Source organism: Vanellus vanellus (assembly GCF_965231255.1).
Source record: "Vanellus vanellus genome assembly, chromosome: 7".
Classification (NCBI taxonomy): domain Eukaryota; kingdom Metazoa; phylum Chordata; class Aves; order Charadriiformes; family Charadriidae; genus Vanellus; species Vanellus vanellus.
The window spans coordinates 33750022-33777365 of record NC_138912.1 but is presented as its reverse complement, the minus strand read 5'-3'; the positions used below and the strand labels follow the sequence as shown (position 1 = coordinate 33777365).

Here is a 27344-nt window from a genome sequence, read left to right as displayed (position 1 = left end):
CCACTATTTTTTTCGTATATTCTTAAAAAACCTGAAAAAGTTGTTGCTGAACTGTTCATTATTTTCCTGTGTTGTGGTGCAATAATAAGGTTAGCATGTGATTTTTATTTCCCTGTGTATGTTTACATACCTACACACCTACAGAGACCATCAACGGCCACTGATTTCACTAGCCTGCTAGTATTATTTTCTGGTAAAAAATAGGAGTTCCATATTTAGTGAAAATGCTGAGCTCTACTGCTCAGATCGAAGGAATATCTACTTTCTGGAATCCTCTGCTCCAGTGAACTATGTCAAAGGAGGAGTAAAGCAGTTGCTGTTTTCAATTTGTACAAAACCCCAATTTTTGGCATGACTTGGAACAAGATGCATGGCGTGCAACAAGCCATCTGATTAATCAGCAGAGAATTTGCAAACATCAGCAATGCTTCAAGATGATATAGGAAGATCTGGTATCATGTCTCCTTGTGCTTTCCATATATAGTTCTTTGCCCTTGCTCTTCCCCTCTTCTCCATGAGAGTTCATGTGAGGTCTGTGGTTTGACTAGACATAGGGCTGCCTGGAGTCTCTGGCTTTTGGTTTTTCCTTTCCTAATTGGCTTTTACTAGTTATTTTTCAAGCATGATGGTGTCAAGTCAATTTGCTCAGGAGTCGATCATGTGATTTTCATCATGATGCTTATGTAAACGCTTCTTCCAGCTTGCAGCTTTATTAGCCCTTCTTTTTTTTCAAAGGCTTATTGAGGTGCTGTCCATAGCAAATCAATGACATGCGTGTCTTCTAGGTGATCAGTGGGAGAGAAGGCAATCTTAATAAAGCCAAGGTCTCTTAGCTGGCTTAACTGAGGCTGCTTTTCTTGATGCTTACAGGATGGTATAATGAAACTTTGCTGCTGTCTTTAGTTCTTTTTGATTTGAAGAGTGTAGAGTGGTCTTGACAGCAGGAATTTGCCTTGATAAGTATTTTCTTAAGCTCTGTTTTCACACGGCAGCTGATTATGGGATTTCTGCAATATTGTGGCAGTGGTTTTGCAAAATTACCTTTCTCTAGCATACAAGTGGAGGACGCACCTTTTGCCATGTAGAGGCAACGTATTGAAGGAGGAGGAGAAATTGCTGAAGTCTCAGTGGTGGAAGCCTTGAGTGAGGTATGGTCTGTTTTGGACAGGAAGTTTGGGTTAATCTAACAGTCTGTATTCCACTTGGTCGTGGTTGTTCCTGTGCCCAGGGAATGGGGTTATTCTCGGGGAGAGTTTGCTGATGTTTTAGCCCCAAGGTAGCTTTAAAAGTCAGGCATGAAAACCAGAGCTAATGGATGAAAATGAAACAAAAAGTGCTCTTTCAGAAAGCTTAAGGTGATTAGCAGGGCAGACTGGAAATATGTAACCTACTCTAATAGCTTAAGGGAACAATGCAAGGTTAACAAATGGAATTTGAACTGGGTTTGTAGATAGCGGTTCAGATGCTTCAGGCATACCGCTCATACCACACATATGTCACTTGCTTTGGTCTGTAATCCCAAGAGCCCCGTGCCCTGCTATTGAAAGCAGAATATACTGGGGAGGCGAAGTGCTGATGGTGAGGTAACAGGAGCTGTTACGGATCTTGACAGAGTAAACACTGCAGCGCTTTGGTGTGTGTCTTTCATGAGTATTTTGAATATCTATAATGTGCTGAATTTCACAGGTCACAGCGTGGCTAGCTTCAAGACATGCTGTTTCGAAGTGTTTGGAGACCTCTGAAAAATTGCTGCAGGTTATCCTTTAAAAATGATCGCATTTCAGTCTTTGAGGTTTGATCCTAGCTACTGCTGAGGAGGAACAGGATGAGACCACGGGCTTCCTGTTCACTCATTTGGAAAACCTTTGAAGAGAAAATTTTAAGTATCTTGTAGCAGAAGTTACAGGATTTCCTTTTTTTACTTTTGCAGAGCTTTAGATTATTTGGCACGATGGCAGGTGAATATGCTTGTCAAAGTTAAGAAAAAAAAACAACAAACAAACCCTACAGATTTCGTAGGTACTTTCTATTCAAGAGATTACACAGGAGCATAAAGCAGATTTTCCAGGGGGGAGAAAAGCGTGTGTATTTCATCTTGCCATGTGACTTCAGCTTAATTAATGTTTGGAGTATTGTTTTCCTATCCTTATTTTATAAGTATAATTAATTTTTTTTTGTATTATTGCAAGAGAATGTATGCTTCTGACTATAGATTTCTAATTCTGTGGATGTTTTAGCAGATGATCTGAGCTGGCATTATGTGAATGGTAGTATAACAAACATATAATATTTTCATGATGGATGGGAGTCGAATAGGCAGATTTAAAAAAAAAAAGTGATATGCAAATCATGCTGATCATTTTGGCATTTTATAACTAGGAAAGGATATTTTTCCTGTGGCTGTATTGTCTCAGTGTCCACAATTTTAACAGTTGAAGTATAAATGAGTAAATGTGCATTTTGTCTTGGTAGTAGCTTTGCAAAAAGCCTCATAGCTATTCACAGAGGTTGAGTGTAATGTGTTAGCAATGGGGTCTCTTAGATGGAAAGAAGGGGCATAAGCTTCACTATGCCTCCCTTGCTGTATGCAATATGCATCTTTCCTGGCTTTGCATACTGTGGGTATTTCCTTTCCTATAGCCTGTGGGTCCCAGGGACCTGTTTCGTGCACATCTGGTTGCTGTATGTAGCCTTTACAATGTCTGTACTTGAACTACTGTTTGAAAGTCTCAGTTGGGGCACGCATTAGCCATTATTTGAATGACTAGAACAGAATTCTAGATAATTATATTAAATAACTTGGATACTACCACTGTTTTCTGTGATATAGGAAGTTTCTAAAACTGAGGTCACTTCAAAGGTGTAAGCTGCATAAGCACTCATCTGTACTGATGTTATTTGCTCTCTGAAAGGGTGCCTGAAATACCACAGAGCGATAAATCCCCTGCTCTGGTGGGCTTCAGCTGACTCTTCAGCTTTTGGAAATGTTATCCACTGCAGTTTCAGAAAAAAAATAATTCTATTTCTTCTTGCAAAATCTGGATCAGTAGCTTCAGATTATGGTTTGAACTATTTCAGCTTGTCTTTCCAATTCTTGGGAAGATATTTATATTGTTTGTATCTCATGTCAAATCATGTTTTTCTTTCTGCTGAATTCTGCCATGTGTTGCTTTGTTTGCAAGTCGCTTCCAAGCCAGTAATCATAAGCACTCCATCTGGTTGGGGAGCAGAGTAGTGATAATGTAAAAGGACAATTCCACTATTCTGTTTAAAAGAATCTTCCATCTGTACAAAATCTGCCATTTAAATGAGATTGTAAAGGGGTTTTGTTGTTTTTTTTCTTTTCAAAGAGGGGAGGAGATTGATTGTTGAGATATTTTTTTCCTTGCGTATCTACTCATTACATGATTGTATCCAAGGCCGTTTCTCTTTCCCAAGCTGAGAATGACTATGGGAATTTGCAGTTCATGTAATTCGGGATGCGAAGTAACAAAAGGATCCTGAAAATTTTATCCGAAGTCTATAACAAATTGATTTTGCCATTAGTATTGAGCCTTTCCTTTATTACCCGTTGTTAATAGTGTGCATGTGAGAAATCATCCTGAATGCTGTAAAACTTATCTACAAGGTTAAAAAAATGTATAGTTTCACTATGATTTATGACATGAGCTTTCAGTAATCAGAGCTGAGTTAATGGATACGAATGTGCTGAGATGACTTTTTGGTGCTGACAGATTTTAATTTTTCTTTGTGCTTTTCTTCTGTAATTCTGATCGCTGCTCTTTTAAAATTAATGGAGAGAGAATTGGGCAACTTCTCTTGTGGGAACGTCACAACCCAAACCAGGACAATTTTGTGGAGGTTAATAGGCGACAGTCTGGGTCAGTCATCCGCTGGTTTCATCATGCTAATGTGAACTCAAAAAGCCAAGAGCCAGCGACTGGAAAAGCAAAGTAGGTCTGGCAGAATAAATGAGCGGGCGATGGGTAGGGGCGAGTGGTCTCAGAGGAGCTCCTGGAGGGAGCAGGCTGTCACCCAGACCATGCTGGCACCGTCTACGGAACCTGGGCTGTCTAGGGAACAAGGGGCACAGCCCACTGGTAAAACAGACACATGCAGAGACTGTGTTGAATCCTTTTCTCTAAAAGCTTTGTTCTTCTTTTCCAAACAAGCAGTAATTCAGCTTTAGGAGAGCTGTCGGAGTGCCAGTTCTGTGTCGCCAGTCGCTACGCCCTGACAGGAGGTTGCAGTTCAGTGGCAGCCGGTGGTGTGGGGACACCACCCCACAATGGTCTTGGTCTTTTGGATGGACTCTTGTGAGTTTCCATAAAACTGCCCAATTTAATCCTTTTATCCACAAAAAATAACTATTACGCAAGTTTTAAATTTCACGATTCCCTTCAATTCCATTACAGAAATAATCGTATTTCCTTTCTCCTTGTTCTCAGGCACATTTTCAAAGGCAGAAAAGGGGTATTTAGGCACTTGGTTCTTATTCAGAGCCAACCCCTCTCCAGTTAGAAACAAAAATTCAGTCACTGGATAGTAACCCTGTGCTCTTGGGTTTCTAGAGCTGGGATGTTTCCCTTTATTGTTTTGAAATGTTAGTTCTCCGTTGTCAAAACAAATAATAATGCTAAATCGAAATTCAGCTTTAGAAATTGAGTATTTTGAGATGCTATGTGTTGTGGCAGCTTGCAATAATGACATTGCTGAGGTAGCTGTGGTGCAGATGATTGAAATCTCTGCTACAGGGAGTTCTGCACAGTTATGTCAGTGGGGTAAATTCATTTAAACTGACTTGGTCATAGTCTTGTATTTAAATCGAGGTGGAAGGCTCCCCCACCCCTGTAGGTAGCTGCTAGTTTCTCTGTAGTCAGTGGCAGAAGTGGGTCTTAGTGACAGATACTATAATGCCATAAGCAAAAATGCGCAGAAACAAAGAGTAGTTGTTAATGGAGTGTACTGTAAGTGACATTAATGAAGTCATTTCATTTCATTCACCTGAGTGCGTGGCCTACAGTATTTATGTAGTGGTACATTTGGGCCTCAAATTTTGCACCTTCTGAAAGATTTTTACATAGTTAATTAACAACAAGTTCTGCATTATAACCCAAGAGCACGGAGTTACTACCTGGTGGCACACATGGAGTCAATGCACACATGGAGAAAAGTTTCTTGAAATTTTGAAATTATCCTTATAATATTTTACATATAGATCTCTTCCTTTCATAGACAAATGAAACATTGGGCATGCTGGGCACAAAGATACTGGACCTTGATTTTTTTTTTTTTTTTTTTCCCCCTCCTCTTACCCTTTGTTGTTCTTCTGTACCAGTGAATATCTGTGCGCAGCTCACGTGCGTGAGGCGAGATGTGTAGCAGGCAAGCGCAGTGCATGCTCTGCGGGTGCTTGTGGTAAACTGAAGAAATTTCAATACGCCCTTTCTCAGAAGGTGGACACTCTTTAAAGCCACTCCTAATGTCAGTAACTGGTGGGGAAGTATGCAGAAAATTCCTGCTACGGGCAATAGCTTGCATTGCAAAGGAAGAGATCTGCCTTACTGAAATCGTGAACCTCTCGCTGGGTTTCCCTCTGAAGCAAAATGATTTTGCTCTTGGTACTGCTTTTACTCTCTCTAGTTTAGGAACTTGAAGTATAGAGAAAGCAGCCTTTTAGTTCAGGAAAATAGCCTCTAGAACCAGCGACACAGGTCTATCATAATTAGTCATCAGAAAATCTGAATAAATATAAAATTACCATGGAGTAGGAGGCAGGCATATGTGGTATTCAAAACACACAGAGTGTAAAATGATGTTATTGTTGCCTTTAGAAATAGTTCAAAGTAGTCTGCATTAGAAAGAGCTGATAAGCAGAATGACAAAAGCTTGTTTCATGAGTGATTCCAAGCAGCGGTGGTTTTCTGATCAGCTGATGCTGCAGCTATTTTGGGTATTCCACAGATCATGATTACATACACGGGGAATGATTGGAGGCAGCAAATATGGTAAGTGAGCCAGGAATCCTGGGACACGCTCCGTTACTAACTTAATAGTCTTACAATCACTTGTCCTTTGCCATTTAAATAGCCAAGGGAAGTCTAACAAGTGACTGTGCTGAATTCTTGTTTGTTTGTGTTTTTTTTTTTTTAAGAAAAAAAAGAAAACAAAAAAAGAAAACCACTTCCTGAGGCTGCTATTTTTAGCAATGGAGCAGTGTCCAAAGTGTTAACTAATTGAGTCATCAGGTTTCATATCTGGCCACAGAAAATGGCAGTGGAAGAGGGAGAATGCTTTCCAGAACAAGTAAGCATTTGTGGATTCTGAAATAAGAGTGAAGTCTGCATATCGAGTTTCTTGTATTAGTGTTTTAAGTCTTTGATTGTATGAGACAAAGCTGGATGTAAGAAGAGGTACGTTTTGGCTTGTTTGGTGTATTTTGTGTTCTGACGGATTATGGTATAGGCTGTGGCGGCAGTCCAATGGTATATGGAATTATTTGTTCTCTCTCTCCTTACTAGTGGCTACATTCTGTTCAGGACACTCTGTAGAAGACACTTATTAAAATTGCAGAAAGATTTTGTAATGTTTTGTACTGTTATCAGAGCCTTAAATAACCTAGATATACGTAACAATTTTGTTCGCTGAAATGTTTTAGCAAATCTTGCATATTTTGAAAAAAGTTAACGGAAATCTATGCTTTTAAGGTGTGTTTATCAAATAACACAGCTCTTCTGACAATCCAGAGGTCAATTAAACTTCAACAGGAGCCTGCTGCTACTATGCTAGTAGTGACCTGTAAGGAGGCACCTGTCTCACTCTCAGGGATAGTCCCAGTGACCTCCAAGGGTACTCCCTGTGTGATTTACAATTTTCTCAAGTGAGTAAGCTGCCGTGAAATGACATCCCTGTACTCTATGAACTACACTCTGGGGTTCTTCATAGCTTGAGTTATTCACATCAGTTAAAAAAACCAAAGTTAAAACAATTGTTCTCCAGGCTGCTTTGCTGCAGAATTAAAATACTGGGTTCCCTGAAAAGTGTGGTATGGTGTCGTTAATATTGATGAGTTGCAAGCCTTGTGGAAGTGTCAATTAATTGCAGTATTTTTTTTTTTACTTATCGATACTACTGATGGTAGCACCCAGCAGTTTCCTAGCTAATTTCCATGTCAGCATTAGCTTTGTGCACTGAAAAAATACTGCAGTGAGTTCTCTTAAATGTGTATATTTTTGTTTACTTGCTGTCAACGCAGGACTGTGTTGTTGCTCCCTGTTAAAAATCATCTTTGAAATTCTGGTTGTTTTCTGGTGATGCTATTATTGTTTGTAAATTAATTTCCACCAGTAATTTCAAAACTATGAAAACATTTATTTAGGGGATTTTCTTTGTTAAGCAATTTCTTGCAGGAGAAAGTTTTGTTAGATTCAGATGTTTTATGGTATCTGATTAAATTTTTTTTTTCCCCAGTCCTGAGACTATTATTTACTCTCTTGGTTGATGCTTTATATGAGCCCCAGTTATACAGAACTTGGTGCAGTCCTGCTAGTTTCTGCGTGCAACAGTTCGGAGAGTAGAGCAAACTGAAAGTCTCACTGCCATCAGGCTGTAGCGTTGGCTGATCCGTGGTATGCTCTGCCCCTCTGTGTTGCAATGGAATGGTATTTACTCTTGATTTACAGGGTTTTGTTAGAAATTGCATAGACACTGGTCTTTCGGATAGTATATACATCGTTTTCTGAAGGTGGAAGTAGCCATTTGAAATGGAGTTAAGTGATTGAGAAAGGGGTCCAGTATATATCTGTTTTGTAATCTGTTTTTTCTTGCTGATGTTATTAATGGTAAATTCTGATTCTCATTCCATACATATCTCAGTCTCCTCTAGGTTGCCATGCATGTTTCTGTGTAAGGTGAGAAACAAGCCACTGCGTGTTTATCCTGTAGGTTTGCTATACCTTTTACTATTTTAAAATATATATTAAAAAAAAAAAAAGTTAAAGTCTTTTAGACCAGTTTGAAAAACATTAATTCATTAGTGAAGTATCATTATTTACTTCAGTTAAACAATGATATGTTTTCCAAACATATTTTATTTTGATACTAGGAAACAGTGGTAATATTCAGATGAAAATAAATTATGAAGTCTGGTTAAGGTGAAGTAAAATGTTCAAATGGTTCTGTTGTTTTTATTTTTGTCAAAAACTTAGAAGTCCCTCCCATGATGTTCAGGTCATCGGGGCTTTTTTTGCAGAATTCCAACTTTTTAGTGCACTGTGTCTTTGAAAGACAGAAAAATACTGGTTTGGTTCTGTAACTGCACAGTGATTGTGTGAAAATGGCACCATCTAATCTGCGGTGATTTATCTTTATATTTGGTAATTTCTTCTTACTTTAAGAATAAAACTAAGTTATGTTGTGTTTTCTTTCCCCCTCTGTTCATCTCAAAGACCCCATACAACTAAGGCTGTTCTCACTGTTACTGTTTTCGTTCCGTTCGTACCTGTAAAACCCAAACCTAGTGTTGCCCCCGTGGTGGTTTAGATGATGACTTCTGTTTCAACACAGAATTGTATATTTAAAGTCAGTATACTTGAGTCTAGTTTAAAACTCCTGATAACCATTATAGGGCTATAATTTGTAGTTTTTGCTTGCAGATTTTGGTGCTTGGACTCGGAAAAGCAATTTTTTTCCATTGGAATCTGAGCAAATTCTCAAATCTGGAATATGTGGAGTGAGGAACAAAACACTTTGTAAACTAATTTACATTTGCTGCGTACACCATTGAATACATTTCATCTAGACAGCCCCAACAAATGCTATCACAGAACTTTCCATGCCATTTCACAAATCTATGACAGTGAATGTCAGTAATCACTGAGGAGGAGGAGAAAGGGAGCACTGGGAAGTGTGGAAGCTGATGGAAGCTCTCCTATGTCCACCCCCACTGCTCTCTGAGGACCACACAGCACTGTTGGCCATGAGATATGGCATCACGTTTGGGAGATTTCCTCAATGTTTCTAACAGTAACAAACAGTAGTGTGTGTAACACCTGCTCTGGTTTGCTCTGCCTTGCCTTTGTGGTTTATAGTAATGCAGTGAATTGCAGAATGGATCTGGAGTTACTGCATCATATCCATGACAGCAAAATCAAATGGAAAACAAGATATGGCAGGTTACGGTCAGCAGGGAGATTCAGCTCCTGTAGAAGAACGTGACCAAGCCAACACAGCCCAGAGTATTCACTGCTGGTACTCTCCAATAGGTCTCCTACATCTCCGGAGCGCTTAAAATTGTCTCCTGGCAGGTTGCTCTGTTCCTGCATTTGAGAACTGTTAACTCTTCTGTGTGCAATTGTCCTCATGAGTTTGGGAAGTGCTAGCTAGGTTTTTCTCCTCCTGAACAACCAAAAACTATTTCAGCCGGTCTAGGGAGATGTTTGAATCCTTCGGTTTATTGGTTCCATTGGTTCTTTCTTGTTGTACCAGGGCATATATATTTCACAGCATTTCTGCAAAGAGGTGTCAGGACAGATTGTTCTGTAAATGTTACAAGCTCTCCTCAGGTAAACTGCTATGACAAAGCACCTGTGACACCTCTAACCAGCCCTGCAGTACTGACTGGTACCAGGTTTATGGCTGTGCTGCAAATCTTGCCCCAGGAGTCCTCGTAGTACCTGGAAGCTCTTTAGACAATTTCCACTGACCTTTCAGATTCTGTCTGCCACGTGAGCTACATGAGCTTTTCCACTCAAGGCTCTCTTCGACGAGGTATTCAGGTGCGTAAATTGGAAGAGGTTCTTAGCTTCTGACAGAGGTCATAATCCTTTCTGGGGAACCTGTACTTTGGCACTTATAAACTGATAAAGTTTTGTCATTCTTCGAAGAATCCTGAACAACGTGTCAGAAAATTTAAAACTCCAGTAGATAGCTTTAAAACGAGCCCTTCAAATGCCCTTAAGCCTACAAAAGTATAAACTTTATTTACAAGTGGGATTTGCAGTGTAACTTGGTGTCTTTCTGCATATATTTTTGCCACCTCAGAAATGGGTTGACCGGTTAACCTCAAAGAGTCTTTTGATTTAATGTTCAGACTTCCAAGGCAGAATTATTTTGGTTGTGAATGAGAGAGACATTCAAAAGCAGGCATGAAGTGGAAAGTCAGAGAGCAGGAAACTTCTGACTTCACTGTACTGAAAGCTCTTAATAGGTTGTCTAGCTACAGAAGAGGTTATGTAGCTTGTCTATAGTTCCTGTAGCTTGTTAACTACAGTATTTTTAGGGAATATTTATGCTGTCACCTTTCCATTGACGTGCAGCATGCTCCACTTTATTGCCAGTAATTTCTGCTTCACCATGTCTGACTGAAGCATGTTTATACGATATTTTTGTAGTGAGCTCGTTTTGAGTGAATAAAATCTCTCTTCCTAAAATCAGCAGTATTATCTGATTTAGGTTTATCCTAAGTTTTTTCCCCATCTGAAATTATAGACAAATAAATATACTTTTAAACTGTTTTGAAGAGGGTTGCTGAATTTTTTTCCTCTCCTTTCTGGATCCTGATTCTAAAATCAGATGCACACAGAGAACAGGAGGTGGACCGACTGACAAAATTCATGCAGTGATCTGAATTATGTGACTTTCACATGGAAATGGCTTTAAATTCGAGCCTGAGATGTACCTAAATTATCTCCATGCTCATTGGGTAGTCAGGTTCTGAGAGAAAAATAGCAGGGAGGAGATCAATGGCATCTCATCTAGCTTGACATATAAGAGAGTTATTATCTTCAGGTGAATATAAACATAAGAAGAAACCCTCGAAGCACATCTAGCCCTTCTCTAGCTCTTTGTGACTGTGGTAGCAGTTATGAAAGCCAGTGATTTATTTTTCACTTGTAAGTGTATGATAGGAAAACTTTAGAGAGTGAGAGATGAGTCATTACAGGCTCAGGAGTTTCTTCACAGAGTTTGAAATAAACTTCTACAAGTTGAGGCTGTCAGCCTGGAGAATGAATCTTGAATTTTAGATGCTCAAGTCTTTTGCCTTCAACTGTGTCAGATCCTTTTCATTGATTATACATGTGGGTTGGTCACAAAGGGCCTGATTCTTTGCCTGATTGCGCACTTCTAATGGAGTACAGCGAAACCAGTGATTTTACTGGTTTTAGGATCTTGAAGAGAATGTGTCCCAATTTACCTTGTCATTCAACTTTGTCTCTTCATATAGGGTAGTCTAATAGCTGAAAAGTCAGTATTAAAGGAACCTTATTTTCCCATTAAAAGAAAATAATTCTTGTGTTTTGTTGTTTGTGCATACTTAGATTGTGTGTGCATGCAGATGTACATTGATTTTGTAGTCCTGGAAAAATGGGGTCTTGCTTTTGGTGTTACTAATTTAACACATTCATACGAGTAATTGTTTTCATAAATTCTTCAGGGGAAGCTGGCACTTCAAAATCTCAAAACCTGATTTGTGCAAACTGGCAGAGTATTGGAAGTTGTGTAGACCCTCGCCTCCTGTCTGAATATTGTCCTTGTGGGACGGGTTTGATCTCAGTTCCAGTGTTTTCTGTTGGGTTGTCAGATGTTAATTTTGTTAGAATTGCAGTTAAATAATTTTTTATTTGTTGAATATCTGTGGTGATGAGTAAGTAATATGGAGATGGCAGCTTTAGGGGCATTTTAAATTTGGATGTTACGTTCAACATGTTATGCGTGTTACGTGTGGATGTTAGGAAAAGGTTTCCCAGCTAACTCTGTCTTTTGTGCCTTGGAAATCGCAGCCCCCTTTGCTCTTTGTAGAAAAATCAAAAGAATAACAGCTACTTTTCATTTAGATCTTGTGCCTGAACTTTCTTAGGAAACAGTCATTCGGGCATTTAAAGACACCCAGAGCTGGATGAGTTGCATCATAAGTCACAGGACTGACTAGATTTATAGTCTGCTGAAGAATACTGCATGCATAAAGTTGAAGCAACTTATACAGTAGGAAAGCTGCATCGTAGTGTCACAAATGTTTGTCGTTGCAAGCAAAGAACCCGCCCTAGACCTCCTGATGCTGTGTTAAAGGCAGTGCTAAACACCTCTTGTGCTGGAAGCTGTGAAATGTTCTTGTATGTACCAGCCTTAACATCGTGGGCTCTGAGTCCTTTTCAGCCATCTTCCAATACAGGTTGTTCATTTTCAGTGGTAACAGTAAGCACAGATTCAGCATTTTGCCACTCTGAACAGGTAGAGTGATGCAAGCGACCCTGAAAACGGTATATACTAAACCTGTACTTCAGAGACTTACCTTGTCTTGTGGTCTAGCAAGGAAAGAGGCTTATTCGTTTGCTTGGATGTTTTCTGGTTTGTTCAAGGATTTCTAGAAAGAAGAAGCTGAATCTAAAATGCGTTTTCCACTCTGTTTTGAACTGCTTAAATGTGTGATTTTCAGGAAATATTTTATTTTCTCTACAAGCATGTTAAGATTGACTACTGTACAGGGATAGAGCCTCAGTTGTTGCAAATACAGTTGATTATGGATTCACAAGTTTTGCAGAAACATGAGGTGTTTTAGGCTGCACTGGTGTGACCAAGAAGAGGGGTTTCGCGCAGCCTGAAGCCAGTCTAGTTTTTAACTTGTGGAAAACATTGTAGTTACATAGTTGGAATAGGGTCGGTTATGGGGACATTCCAAATAGTATCATATTTTTGGCTACTTGATCATGCACAATACAATAATATGATTAAAGAAAGTTGATTGTTAAGTTGCATGATAGGGCAAACAATTAGAGGGATTTGTTTTTTTGCCCAATAATTAAATCATTTCTCATTCTGCAATCATATTTAAAATAGCTGGCCTTCCCTAGCTGAAAGATGTTTCCTTTGAATTGTCAGGCAGTAGGAATGGAGCTTTTCCTGTTGCCCTGTGGTTGTTTTTAGGCCTGTGATCCCAAAAGCACCTCTCTGAAGCATAATTAACAGCAGAACTGCAGATAGTACTTGGCCCTAGGCTGTCACATTCTTATCAGAAGAAAACACGTATGGTAGTACGGTATGTAAAGCATGAGTACAGCCATAGTTTGCACAAAGATCATCTCATCTGGTGCAACCAGCCCCCTTTCTAATATAGGAGATATAAGTGAATTTTTTTAATACAGATTTAGTTATGTAGTAGTAGGGAGATACAAAGGATACAGCTGCTTGAAGGACGGATGAAGAGTCTGCCCAAGAAAATTACGTGACTGGTTTATTTCACAGGGTTCAGACATTGCTGTTAACTAGCCAGTATAGTTTATTTGAAATAAAATTTCATCCCTTCCCAAGTAAGTGTAACATATTTGCTTGGAGGAAAATCCTAAATTAAAATTGTAGAGCAAAATCTAAGAATTGCCAAGGACCTCCAATTTCCAGTGGACTACTTAGTGCCCGTTGGAGTTGAGCCTTGTTGCAAAGAAAAAAATGCCATCAGTTGCAGTATGCCCAACCTTATCAAAATAAGCAAAAATGTTATCGTCTGTTTCCTCAGATCATCTCATGCTGCTGCACTGCAAGACTAGTTTTGTTGAGCACGTTTCCAAATGGAAGTAACATAAGTTCGTCCCTTAAAATGAGGTCGTTGCCTCCCCCCACAACAAATGTTAGGCATGGTTAGCATCTTTTTGTTGGGACTCAAGCCAGAATGCATCCTGCTCCTGCACAATGGGAACCTGCTGGGGGTTTCCCTTCACAACAGCTACTGTTAAAGATGGAGTGAAAAACAAAACCCTGCTCCCGATGTGAAAAAAAGATGGGATTTTTAATCTGAAAAAGAAGCCACTGTAAGCAGAACACAAAGGAGAGAGAGATGAGCATAATAAAAATGCCATCTGTATGGGAGGGGGCCTGCGCATGTTGAAAATAATGGCTTTGCACTTTTGAGGGTTCAGTAAATAATACATATTCTCCGTTTTCTGAGAGGACCTTCGCTAGTCGCAGGGAAAAGCCAGGCCAGACCCTGGGTTGACAGCGCAAATTTCCTAATAGTTTTTGTCTTTAGTCATGCTAAATAATCTCTTACTTCACTGGGACCACTCAGAGAAAAAGATGGTGAATGTGTATTTGCTAGCATGAGTCAGCATCTGCATTTTCTGTTTTAAAATGGAGGATTAAGATAATATCCAGGTGACTTAGGAGTTAGTCTTTCCTGTAATAGAAATGTTTTTAACTAACATAGCTTTTCCTCAAAATGGGGAAACAGTTCTCAGGTCCTACCCCTGCACATCACAGGCTCTGCCATCAGTCATGTGTGTGGCTGGACTAGAGGACCTTAGGGTAGAGAAGGGCTGGGAAACGGAGTACTGCTACCAGCACTGCTTATTCAGCCTCAGCCCTTCCCAGAGATATCTCTGGGACGAAGGCTGTTGAAATGAGCTCCAGACTGGAAAACCTCTTGTGTGCTGCAGGCAGCCCACAGTCGGAAAGCTCAACAGCCTGCTGTACGTTAGAGGATTGAATTTTTATAGCATAGTACATTAAAGGGAAATACACAGATGTAAAAGAAATACACATTGCATAAGAAAATGCATTCATTAGCCAATCATCTGCATTTACACATTTCTTGAAACTAGAAATAGTCCCTTTTTCTTCCAAGAATGTACAGGGGGAGAGGGGAGAAGTCATGCCATCTGTCAAGAAAAAGCTTGGTGTTATGCACGCATCAGTACTGGTACTTTTATAAATCCACTGTTTAAATATTGTCTGAAGAGTTACTCCAGAACTAAATGCTGTGTACAGGATTTGAGGTCTGTCTCCAAGAATTAAAACACTTAAAGAACCTTGATTTTTAATTTGAGTCTGGGTATAGAGAGTGAAAAGGCAGCATCCCAGGGAGCACAAGAGGGAGCAGGGAAAGGCTTCGGGGACACAGCCTGGCAATAGGGATCCTGTGCAAATGCACAGCAAGGACTGCAATCTTTGTGGCTGACAGCAAGCGCATCTAAGATTCAGGGTGCTTTGATGTATGTCCCATGCTTGTTGTTCTCTTGATATTTGTCAAGGCAGTGGGGAATCAAAAGCCAATTTTCATCTGCATTTCATGTTGGGATTGATTACAAAAAAAAAAAAAAGGGAAAGAAACAAAGGGATCTGAATAGATTGCTAGCATATAGAACGCCTCTCAGGAATACTGAGGTTTAAGTAATTAGCATTGGAGAAAGTATTTGTTAAGGTAATGTCCTGTAGAAATGCTATCTGTGTGGGGTTCGTCTTTCGGATGCCAACTCATGTGGAAGTGGGTATATTGAGAATAGTTACCACAGGGGGAGCACTTACCTGCACGGGTGTCCTGAGTGATGATTGGAAACCTAAAATCCATTTTTCCCCCTGCTGTGTTTTTTAATACATTTAATATAACAGGTCCTTGATCAGTCTTTGACATGGGCTTCCAGGCAATCCAGATAAATAATTATTAACGTTATTGTTGCGCTTGTTCGATCTTTTAAATCCTTCAGTGATTTAAGCCTAGGGTCTGATGCTGCTCCTGTCTCTGCAATACAGAGGGACTCGAAGAAGCTTTGTTTTAAACAAAACAGTGCTAATTAGAAATTACATTTTTCTACTCTATTATGGTATTGAAAAAAAAAATAGATTGAATTTAGGCTTAAAACAGAAATGTAAAGTTGAGAAAATTTGGGGTTCAGAAATGTGAAAGTTTTGGCTTGATGTTTTTGATCATTTTTACTGACGCCTATGTTTAGATTTTGTAAAAGTTGAATAGCGGTCATTGGTTCTTCTGGGTTTTGGAAGTGGAATGTCTCACAAACAAGGGTATTCAAGGCATTTTGCTAGGCAGAAAAAGCTTGAAAGTCTATTCTCTATCTGAGCAGGTCTGAAGTCATGTCTTAGTCATAGGGGAAATGGAAGCTGGCAATGCTGCTTTTAGAGAGGCTGGAATGGCTTTTGGTTTCCAAAGATGTTGGCTCTCATTTCTCTCTAATGCTATGGCTTGTTTCTGCTTATGGCAGAGACCGTAGTGGATGGAGAGTATCCCAGAAGCCCCGCTGAACTTTTTGTACAATTGTACAACCTCAGTCTCGGTCTGTTATCCCTCTGTGCAAATCCCCAAATTTCTCTGCATTGCGGCCTAGAAAGGGTGAGTTAACTAGCCTGAGGTGGGTTAACCCAGTCTGAGCTTTGGGAGGTTTAGCCAAGGTCAGAAAAAGTGGTTTTCCCCCTTCTCAGTGCACAGGGGTGTGCTACACCCTGGCTGCTAAGGCAGCTCATGCAGTTTCACACACTAGCTCGCATCGCGTGCAAGTAACTGGAAACCAGTAAGGTGGAAACCGGAAGTGCCAACTCAGATCAGCTGAAGTGTGGGTGAGCTGGTGTTATCCCCGGCGTGCTGTTAAATGGCAGCTTCTCTGGGTGCTTCCTAGTTGTCGTCGGAGTGCCTGCATGTGCTGGCGCTGCTTTCTCTGTACGGTGCCCCTCGTGCTGGGAGCCTGTCTCTGAGCGGCGAGAGCCCAGGCTGGCGGGTGAGCGGCTGTACACAGCACCCCACCAGCCCCGCCGCGCAGGTGGCAACCTGACTGCTGGTGTCAGTGATGTTTCTGGACAGTTTGAGCCAAAGGAGAGAGTTTTGGGTGGTGACTGGCGAAGGAGGGCATGCTATTTGCTTGAGGGATTTCAGGAACGGGTTTGTGCATCACACAGCAGCACCTGAGCTGGCTTGATTTGAAACATTTTTATGCGTCCCCAGGCTGGAAGTGTGACCTAACCTTTGTCCTTCCTCCCTGTTAGCAAGCAAGTACTTCCGAGAGAAGTCCTTAAAAGACTTAGGCATTGCTCTCCCTCTACGGTGAAACGGCTATTAATGTGAATATCAGCTATTTATCACTCATTCTGCCTCACTGTCCCCCGCCTCCATTTTGTTTGAGCAAATAGAAAGGTTTAAATGATTCTAAGTATGAGCAGTGTTTCTTGTCTGGCGTGCATTAATGTGACTGGCGGGAACTGATTTTCCCTAGCAAGCTTCTCTGGTGCATCCCTTCCCCACCCAGAAGCAGCTGTAAACAGCTGATGTTAATTATCATCCACCTGCTGACTGTGCCAAACAGACATGCCATTACACTGTGACAAAAAAAGGCTCCCGGTCTATTAAGTCCTCCCTCATACCTTTGCTAATGCTGATAAAATGCTGACCTGTTTTTACCCCAGTGGCTGCTGTTGCTAAGCACTGAGAAAATGACCTGTCTCCTGTAATAATCTGCATTGCACAAGTTCAGATGATCTTCCAAATGAAAGTGTTTTACCGCACTTTTCAAGGCAGCTGTTTTTCCCCACAGTCTTCACAGTTCTGACCGTGTAGTTTGTAGCAGCACCTTGTTTTTGATAGAGCCTAATTAAACATTGGTATTTGGGGGCTGGTTTTTTGGAAGCACATCACAGAAGTTGAATTATAATGATCAGCATGGTCTGTTTGGAAAATAATGATTTATTTTAGCATTTAGCTCTAATGATTATTAGAGCAGGGAAGGCTGTAAGCTAGTAACTTACCATCACAAAGTGGAATGCCATTTGTGCAAAACTCGGGAAAAAATGAAGATTCCATAAGTAAGGGTTCTTTCCTTGGAAGAGAGAGGTTCTTGTATTGAAAGTACTAGTAAAAAAGTCTTGTAGCTTGTACTGGTACAAAGAAGAAAGCAGGCTTCATACCCACTTACCATTTTGCTGTCATTATGTCCAAGATCGCTTCATCCTGCACGTGAAGGTGACTTCAGATGGGCTTGAAACAATGCTTGAACACAACACCCAATGGCTTGCAGTGGCTGAAGAGAAGTCTATAGCAGATCTGGAAAATGGGGAATGAAAAAAAAATAAAATAATTTGAGCACTGGATAAGTAACTGAGCTTTGGTGCCAGGGTGTTTTATATTTCTCAGCAGTTACTGCCTTTAATTTTTTTCTCTAAAGCAAATTGTTGTACTCTTTTAGAACCTTAAAGAATCATAAAACACTTGTAGTCATGTAAACCTATGATGAAACGATACTGAGGAAAAATGAAAAAGACAATTCCCGTTATAACAATGGAGTAGAGGATACAAAATCTGTTGACTGCTCAAGATGCCAGGGGAAGCCGCAGCACAGATAAAATCAAAGATTATACGATTTGTCCCTCTTGAAAGCTAACCCAGTTCATTCCACTTGCTCCAAGGCATGATCAGCATTATCTGAACCAGCCTTGGTGGATATTTGCATAACTTGTTGTTAAAACCCTCTGGGGATGGGAATTACTTTCAGTGATCTCTTTCATGACTTAACCATCCTTTCTGCCATCCTTATATTCAAGCTGAAGTCATCATAAAGCAAATTGGCACCGCTATCTTTAAAGCAAATTGTGGAAAAAGTAAAATGCAGTTTAGATAATGGCACTGTACCTAGGGATTTCTGGCTACTTCACCGAATGTGGACAGATATTGTAAATAAAATGTGCCATAAAATGAGAGAGAATGGGAAAAATAAAACAAAATGAAATCAGACATTAGATTATAAAATGCTTTAATTTGTAGAAACATGTTTTTTATCATTCAGGTAGTCCAGTCCTTCAACGCTGAGTATTTTGGATTTTTTTAAATCTATCATGTGAGATCTCGCAGTACTGGTCTGGTCTGTTTAGCTTAGACATTAAAGCTGGTCTGGCACTTTTGGAAAGAGCAGAGTGGTTTCCATGGAGTCCTATCCTGAGCCTTACCATGTTTATCTTCCATGCTGGGTACCAGATTTGTCCCTGGCTACTAGCCTTGCATGTTAGACAGTGCTGCATAATTCACGTTTATATATAAAGTCAATTCTTGTGCTGCCTAGTCAGGCGGACAGCCTGTTTACACCAGAGGGAGTTTGCATAATCAGGGAGGGCAGGATTTGACCCATATTTGATATGGCAGTTTGGGATCCTTTTGTGTCTAGTTAAATGTATGTACAATATGTTGTATCATTAGTAACTTGTTTGCCAAGGGAATATATTTTTATACTGTGTTGTAGTTTCTAATGGGACTTCTCCTTTTTTCTTGTAGTCTGACACAAATGCAAGTTACCTGAGAGCTGCTCGAGCTGGCAACTTGGAAAAGGCTCTCGACTACTTAAAAAGTGGAGTGGACATCAACATTTCAAATCAGGTTGAAGAATATTTTGATCAAATTTGCTGGATAAATACCTTTCTCACTATTTCTTGAATCTGTCTTGATATCTGTACTTAATGTCAGTGATAACTTATGTGTATTTTGATGAGCCATGTTTACATATTTTATCCAGTTAAAACTTCTATTTTTACTCCTTGTCAAGACATCATTTCACACTCCGTTGGAGAATGTTGCATTGTTTAACCTTACCTTTGGTTCCATTCGTATTACATCAGATCATGGGACAGCACACAGAACTTGAGACCCCAGAGCTAATAAATCCTGACTTAATTCATACTCCTTCTTTGTAATCTAGTTCTTGTAAAGTTTACATAAGAATAGTTTTTGGAAGCAGACCTCTCACTGGGATGTAATAATTTCTCTTTTGATATGTTGTTTACTGTGCTGGAAAACCTTTGCTAATCTTTTCCATGGCTTTTCTTTCTTCTTTTTTTTTTTTTTAAATCAGAATGGGTTGAATGCTCTCCATCTCGCTTCCAAAGAAGGGCACGTAGAAGTTGTCTCTGAACTGATACAGCGAGGTGCCAGTGTGGATGCAGCAACAAAGGTTAGTCAGGCCTATCTAGTTGTTCTCTTGTTCACACTGATGGCATGGGTGAAGAGTGTCGGCCAACTGATTACAGACATTACTGCAGCAGTAATTGCCCATTTTCCACTGGTGAAGTGGTCTCAATAATTGTTTAATAGAAACCTTTTAGATTATAGTAAATGTCACCGTTTACTAGGGATGAGATTTACTGAATAAATTGTAGATTGCCGTCTGGGTTTCTGTCCATGTCTTCTAGGATAACTTATCCGTTAGAAGTACTCAGTAAGAGTATTGTATTACAAGAAATACTATATTTTAAAGTGGAACATGTTTTTATAGTATTGTCTTATATTCAAGCTCAAGTTTTGTACTCTTTTCAAATATTACTCTCATTTCAGAAAGGAAACACAGCATTGCACATAGCATCACTCGCTGGACAAGCAGAAGTAGTCAAAGTGTTGGTTACAAATCGGGCCAATGTCAATGCACAGTCTCAGGTAAGGTAATATTTCTCCATTTGGTACTATCAAAAACTTTGAGATTAAAATCGTTCTCCCCTTAAACTGTAATATTAGCGAGTGTATTTGGTAGATCTTATTGTATTAATGCTGGCTCTTGAAAATAGGGTTTAAAGAGCCAGAAAGATGAACGTAATCCTGCTAACATTAAAAAAAAAAAAAAAAAACAACAAAACCAGTCTTTTTTGGCCATTCCACCCACATAGGTAACCAACAACAGGTGCAAGTACAAAGTTTAAATGCATAGCTGCCATTTTATTAGCGAAGCAGGCATTTTAGTGAGTGTAATGCTGAGTTCATTCCTACCTTGTAGGAACATACAATTAAAACTTAAAATGTTTTCAGCTCAGAGAAAGCATGAAAATAACACCTCTGTTTTAAGTTGTCCAGAAGCCACACACATGCACATCTGTGGAGATGAAGAAAGTGGAGTCCCATCCAGGGGTGTTTGCAGGATACTGGAAGTGGATGTGTAACAGGGGACACAGTAAAGCATGTGCCTTTTGGCCTCAGGTCGGCTCTCCAGTGTCTTACAAGCAGCAAATTGTTAGAGAGTCAGAAGAGATACTGATAGAACAGGAGAGTGGGAGAGAACCTGTTCAAATGAAAGGGATCCTGTTTCACGTAATTTGGTGTCTCAGGTTTAATCTAGCTCATCCCCTTTCCTTGTACGAGGAGGTACTGCAAGCATATGCAGAGCTTTTAAGTTTGGTCGAGTCCTTTGAATTAATATTTAGGTCAATTATAGAGAATTTGAAATAAAGGAAAACAGTGCTGGTGTTAAGAGCAAAGCAGTAAAATGAAACAGAAAAACTTTGGCTCAAAAACTGCATAAACCGCAGATTGTTGAAAGCCAAGTGGCTGTGCCATGGGGAGCGTCCCTGCATGCCTGCCCCATTCCTGTTCTTCCTGCTTAGGGGCTGGCAGGCAGTGTCAGAGAACGGATCAGATTAAGAGATGGTCTTTTCATCTGGCCCAGTATTGCCATTCTTCTGTATTATAAAGATGTGGGCAGGATAGAAAATGTTAAAAAGGGAAATTAAAAAATTTACACTTCAAAAAAACATGAGGGATTTTATTGATCTCTCAAATAATACAAACAAAATGCTTAATAGAATTTATTTCAAGAATGTTAGTTATTTGGGATCTGTGTTTCATGTTTCCTTCACCTGGACAAAGAAAATAGGTGGTTCAGTTCTTTCTTAATCTTTTATATGAGCTAGATACAGCAATATTTGCTTCCATACACCATATAATTTTAATTTAAAGAGAAAAACAGCAACAAAAAGTAGTCTTAAGTGAAATCTTCCACGACTGTTAAGAAGTAAAACAAAGCAGAAATATTTCCAGTGGTTTTCCTGTTAAAGAAATTAGGATGGCTTTGAAAGGATCTTTTCTGCTTGTGTTTGAGAACTTGTGTATTCAGCCCTGAAACTAAAAATAATCTGAGACTGTAAACATCTTATATAACTGCATTGTCCATACACCCTAAGGTTTTGCCACATGTTACCCTTATTTTGCTAACATATGAGAATGAAAGCTCCACACGCACACCCCCCCTGCCACGCCCTTCCCCCTTGTGGATGCCTTTGACATCTTTGCTCAAAAGTCATGGATTTTGGCCATTCTAAACCAATACCTGGCAGTGAGATACCCCTGTTAGGCTTAGTCTTTTTGGGAGGTCCCTGGAGCTCCTGGTTACCAAACTGCATCTGAACCAGCTTTGTCTGTGATACTGAGCATCACGTGAGCCTTCCTAAAGCTTAGAATAAAGTTCTGCTGAATTTGGCATACCCACAGAGAGGCTACTCAAAGATCTTTTTGTTTTGTTTTTCTTTTTGATGCTGATCCTGTTTTCTGTGAGTTTGGCTTTATTTCCTCTTCCTTTGAAAGCAACCCTGCTGACAGCGCCAGTGTTAGGGATGTGAGGCCTTCTTTAACCCAAATCTTCCTGTCCTTAAAAAAACCAAAAGTTTCTTTTTACCGAGTTTGAATTTTGTACCTCTTCTAAGGGCTGTTTATTACTATTGAAGACAAAACGCTTTCTGTAGGCTTGTGGCTTTCTGGCAATTTCAGCCCCTTTTTAAAGAGAGAAGAAAAAGCAAAGTATGGGGGGAAAGATTTTGAAAACCCTACAATAATTTAACATAGGAAAAAGGTTCTATTAATTGTTTTCTGAAACTAATAATTAGGAAGTGTTTCCTGCTTCCTATCTAAATGCAAATGTTTGAAACTAAAAAAAGTTAATCTTTGTTTCCAGCTGAGTTAGTAAACAGATATTGAGTATGCCATGAAATGATAGGGAAAAATGCCAGACTCTGCTGTGCGCTATAATAACCTGTAATGTGACATATTGGGTACCTTAGCAAGCGCTTTCTGGCTGCTTCGTTTTTCATTAAGCAGAATTTTGACTGTATGGTAATGACACTGTTAGGCCTTGGTTCTGGAGGGTGCATTAACACATTGCTAACTTTAGGCTTTGGCTCTGGTAGGACCTCAGTGCCCGCTTTATGCTTGTAGCGATGATTTGCTGAATAGAGACCAAATTTTCAAAATACTGGAACAGCAACAGACCTCGCAGCCTGTGCAAGCGTTGTAAACATGTGGCTTCACAGCTGCTCAGTGTCTTGTTGATGGTAAAGTTCCTCTTGGATCAAACATCCAGTTCATGCCATTTCCTCTCCAACCATCCTTTCTTCTGACCTCCTGTTTGTCTGCTGCCAGTGAAGCCTGCATGCGCAGCCTCAGGTCACCTGCGCTCTCCTGCGTGTTCTGTGTTGGATGTGTGCCCTGCAACTCCGCCCCGTTGCTGTGGCAGTCAGATGTCTCTCAGCTGTTTTCACCGCGGCTGCTCTAACTCCGCTGAAATTCACTGCTATGGGTTTCCCGTCGTCTCTCCAGACCCCAGAATGCTGATGTGTTTTCTTTGGTGCAAATATATGGCCAAACTCTTCTCAGCTCATCTCTGTTTGGCTCCATTGGTTTCCTGCAAAATCTAGCTCAGTGTCCTTTTTAACTGTTGTAGCTGAACTGCCGAGCGGCTCCCCCTGCACCTTTCACCCTGCTGGTGGAGTGTCTGCCCTGGCCACGTTGCGGATGTGAGAGTGCTGATACTGTCCCAGTCAAACCCACTCATATGGAAGCACTTCCTGAACTTTTCCGTTATTTAAGCCAGATGAAATCTTTCTTCTGTTTTACCTGTTATTTTTAACTAGCCCTTACCTCCCGTTTTATTTTGTATTTCCTTTCCTCCTTGTCCTCCCCGTGCTGTAGAGTAATCACCAGAAGTGGTGTGTGGTAGAGCAAGAGGTTGGGGGTATCTTAGGAGGGAGTAGATGAAGAGGTAAGCTGCTGCCTCCATTGCAGCTGACTGTGTGAAGTTTACTTAAGTCTGAGGTTCATAGAAATCCCCATGGCATGAGATCTGGAAGACAGTAAGAGGAAAGACAGGGCCCTAACAGAACCCACTGAAACCTCAGTGACCTCCTGGCCAAAGCATTTAATGGTGTCATCACCCATGCTGGTACCATAAGGAAAGGGATGAGGCAAAATCCAGCAGTGGTATGTTTGACAGACTAATTCTGTAGTAGGAACGATAAAAACATGTATCGTGATAGATCAGAGGAGAAAGGGATTGTTCTTATTGCTGATGCTGCTTTGATTGCTTCAGCAGTACCAGACTACTCAATTTGGTACAGTATATGGATGTTTTAAGTTGTTACTATAAAACGTATTTACCGCTAGTTCATGATTCTGTTGGACTGAGGAACATGCAGTGCTACATGAAAGCCAAGCAATTTCAGGTGCAAATCAGCAACTTCTATAAATTCCTTTAGAGGAACTTTGATCCCAGGACAGGCTTCATGACTTCATTTTGCTCTTTTGGTTTTGTGAGTGATGTCAAAGCTGTGAATTTCAGAAATGCGTAGAACAATAGGGAAAAATACATTGCCTTAATGTTAGTGCATGAAAATTCAATTCCTGAAAGGCTGTGACCTCTGTATAGTTAAGGCAAAGACAAAAGCATTGACTGTAAGAGGAAAGCACTTGCCAAAGAATGAGTTAAGCTCTGCAGCCTCTAACACTTGTATTGCATTGATTGAAATCACACACTCAAGCATAATTTGAGAAATGCTCTAATGTGGTTGGAAACACTGATAAACCTGTCTCAGACTACTGAGAATGTACGATCCTCAGATCTCCTGGTGCCTGAAATACGAAATAGCTCAGTGACCACAAGCAGGCTACACTCAGAAGGCAGCTCTTTGAGGAGACAAAAGGCATAAGTAGCTGGCAGAAGTGAAAGAGAAGTCAAAGCTAATGGAAAGAAAAGAAAAAATTGGGAAGTGTTCTGTAGAGCCATTGCTCTTGCTTTCGCTGCAGACTTGTGCTGTATTTCCCTGTCCCATCTTGCATTTCCATTGCTGTGACTGCATTTATTGGGAATCATAGTATGATTCTTGCTTAGCTGTGGGAATTGTATCTGGTCAGCTGAAAGATTCCACTGTGTCCTTTTAAATTCTATTACCCTTCTCCTATTTTCGTTTAAATCAAGGGCGATCATGCCATTAACTGGCACGTGAGCACACAGTTTATTTGGTTTCCTCCTAGTCTACTTGAGTTTGGCAGATCTGTGATATGTATGAAATGTTGGTGGAGCATTTATGCTCTTGTTTTCCTGTTTCAGAATGGTTTCACTCCACTGTATATGGCAGCTCAAGAAAACCACCTGGAGGTTGTTAAGTTTCTTCTTGACAATGGTGCCAGTCAAAGCCTTGCCACAGAGGTAAAAGTTTGAATTTCACACTTTATGAACAAAGTAAACATATAAAATGTGCTTCAGCAGTGATTCTTGCCAGGTTATATCAAACTAGTCTTTTAAATGCAAATTTAAAGACCAATAAAAAGTTCTCTCTGCAAAGTGTGCTAAGGAATAATGTTATTGACTTTTCAGCAATTTAAACCATCTCTTGCCATTTCTAAAATAAAAAAAATTACTTTAACTAGAAACAGTTCTAAAAATAGTTGTGTTCTTAGTCATAACTGGTAATCTTTCAGGTTAAGTGCTCAAAAAGGAAGCTGTGTGCATAACATAAAAGTTCTCTGTGCTTTCATTATAAATAGTGAGTAACGTGGAGGGCAACCATAAAGCAAGAACAACTGTTTACCTACACTTTGGATGCAGTCCTGGGATATCAGGGAAAACCCAGGGTTACTTAGTGCTCGGAGCATTTTCTGAACTGCATTTATTGCTATGTTGATATCCTCTCTATAGCACCTAGTTATCCCATCTGGTCCTGCAGTCATAATTTCAAGATGATAGAAAGATGCAAGGTCAATCCTTGAGGGTGTTCTGTGATCCTTCCAGAAGAACACTCTTTATTTCTTGCTTTAAAAAGTAATTTTACCTCAAATAAGGCAACCGGGAAGCTACAAAAAATAGCAGATATATTAATAGTCATAAATGTTCTGCATTGAGATAGATTTTTAATCTGATGAATTTTCAGTTGTCTTAATTCCAAGATTTTGCTACCAAAAAAGAAGGTATTTCAGTATGTACTCTCTCTGATACTTATTAAATTATGATTGCTCTATCTGAACTGATTCCATGAAGGAAATAATGTCCAACTTTTTGCAACATTTGAAAGGCAAGATTAGTTTATTGCATCACTGTAACTAGTAGTATCACTGTATAATGATGTACATATGGATTTTTTTTCTTCTCTTCTGAAGCCAGCACTGTAAAAACTAAATCAATAATGGATCAAAATTATGTTTTCAAAATCACTAAAAATTAGATGTAACTAGAACTGTGCATCAGAAACCACTTTCTGGAAATGCTCAAAGATATCAAAGTGAAGACATGCCAAAATGAAATATTTTATATCTGGAAAATTAATTGAAAATTGTAGTTTTCAGAACACTGATTTCTATTTTTTTGTAAAAACTTGGAAACAAAGAAGTCACAGGACCACCAGGGATGTACGATAGATTCAGACTTTTGAAAATATTCTTGCCACTGTATGATTTTCTGAAAATAGAAATTTTTAAAATTGTGCATGGGTACTTGGTTCTTTTTCCTTGGTATTGTTTTTCCCTTGAGCGTTTGTATGTCAGTTTAGGTTGAGCTTTCTTCCAACTCAGCTTGATAAGGTGCAATCTAATTTTATCCATGAAGAATTCCTTTGAAGATAGCAGACTACAAAACAATGTTGCCTTTATTGCCTTACTTGTTTGTGATAGTAGCTTGTGGGTGCTTTCTTATTTTCCCTTGGTCTAAATTTTCATATAAATCTAATTTATCTTTATCTTTGTAAGTGCAAAAGCCTTTGTTATTAAATGATTGCCACTTAGCTAAATAGTCATTAAAAATAACTCTTGAACAAAGGTGGTTTAATATAAATTAAAAAAAAATAGAACCAACTATTTTCTTTTTCTTTAAATGGTTTTTATTTTTTTGTGTTTGGTTCTGTTTTGGGTATTTTTCTGGAGTAGGCTTTGCCTTAAGTTTTAAAGTGCAGTTGCTGATTATAGTACTGGCATGACGATACTCTCTTTCAGTTGCTTTTTGTGAGTTGGTATCTTCAGAGAGCATGTGGTGGAAATGCATTCTTGCTGGTGCTAACATTCTGGTCGCAGTTTGCTTGGCCTTGGTACAGTGATCTCTGCACACACTGAAATGATGGGCAACTCTCATCAGAGTTAGGAAACTGGGACTATAGGGGATGGCAGCTGTTCTGGAGTTGAAATGAAGTGCTCCTTCCCGTTTGTCCACTCCCTTTTCCTTTGGGGATAAGGAGAAAATATGTTGCTAGGATTTTTTGTCTGTTGTTCTTACCAGCATTTTTAGCAGAAGAGAAAGCCCAACAAGAAAAGATACTGTTGATAGCCAAACCACTTTTCTTTGTGAAGCAGTTGACTATGCCGCGTCTGGCAGCTGTGTAAATAGACTAGGAAGCCAATGTCTCCGGGTCACTAAGGCACGAGTTGTCGCACTCGGGGTTTCTCCAGGCAAGAGCCTCCATTTCTGCAGGTACAGCGTAGCTATATTGCCAGAGCCCTCTTGTGGGGATGCTCATGGAGTTTTTTGGCCTTCAGAGCTACACAGGGTTTTTCACACCCTGTGCTGCGCTCTGCCTGC

General features: G+C 39.8%; 1 protein-coding gene across 1 annotated transcript in view; it reads left to right on the top strand.

Moving 5' to 3' along the window:
- The window catches only part of ANK3 (ankyrin 3), a gene marked incomplete at its 5' end in the record, with an annotated part of 210121 nt that overhangs the window by 39224 nt on the left and 143553 nt on the right, over window positions 1–27344 (top strand). The window contains 4 exons of the mRNA XM_082486798.1: window positions 19031–19132; window positions 19605–19703; window positions 20084–20182; window positions 24891–24989. Of these exons, the coding sequence (XP_082342924.1) occupies window positions 19031–19132; window positions 19605–19703; window positions 20084–20182; window positions 24891–24989 (399 nt within the window). The remainder of the gene's footprint in view (window positions 1–19030; window positions 19133–19604; window positions 19704–20083; window positions 20183–24890; window positions 24990–27344) is intronic.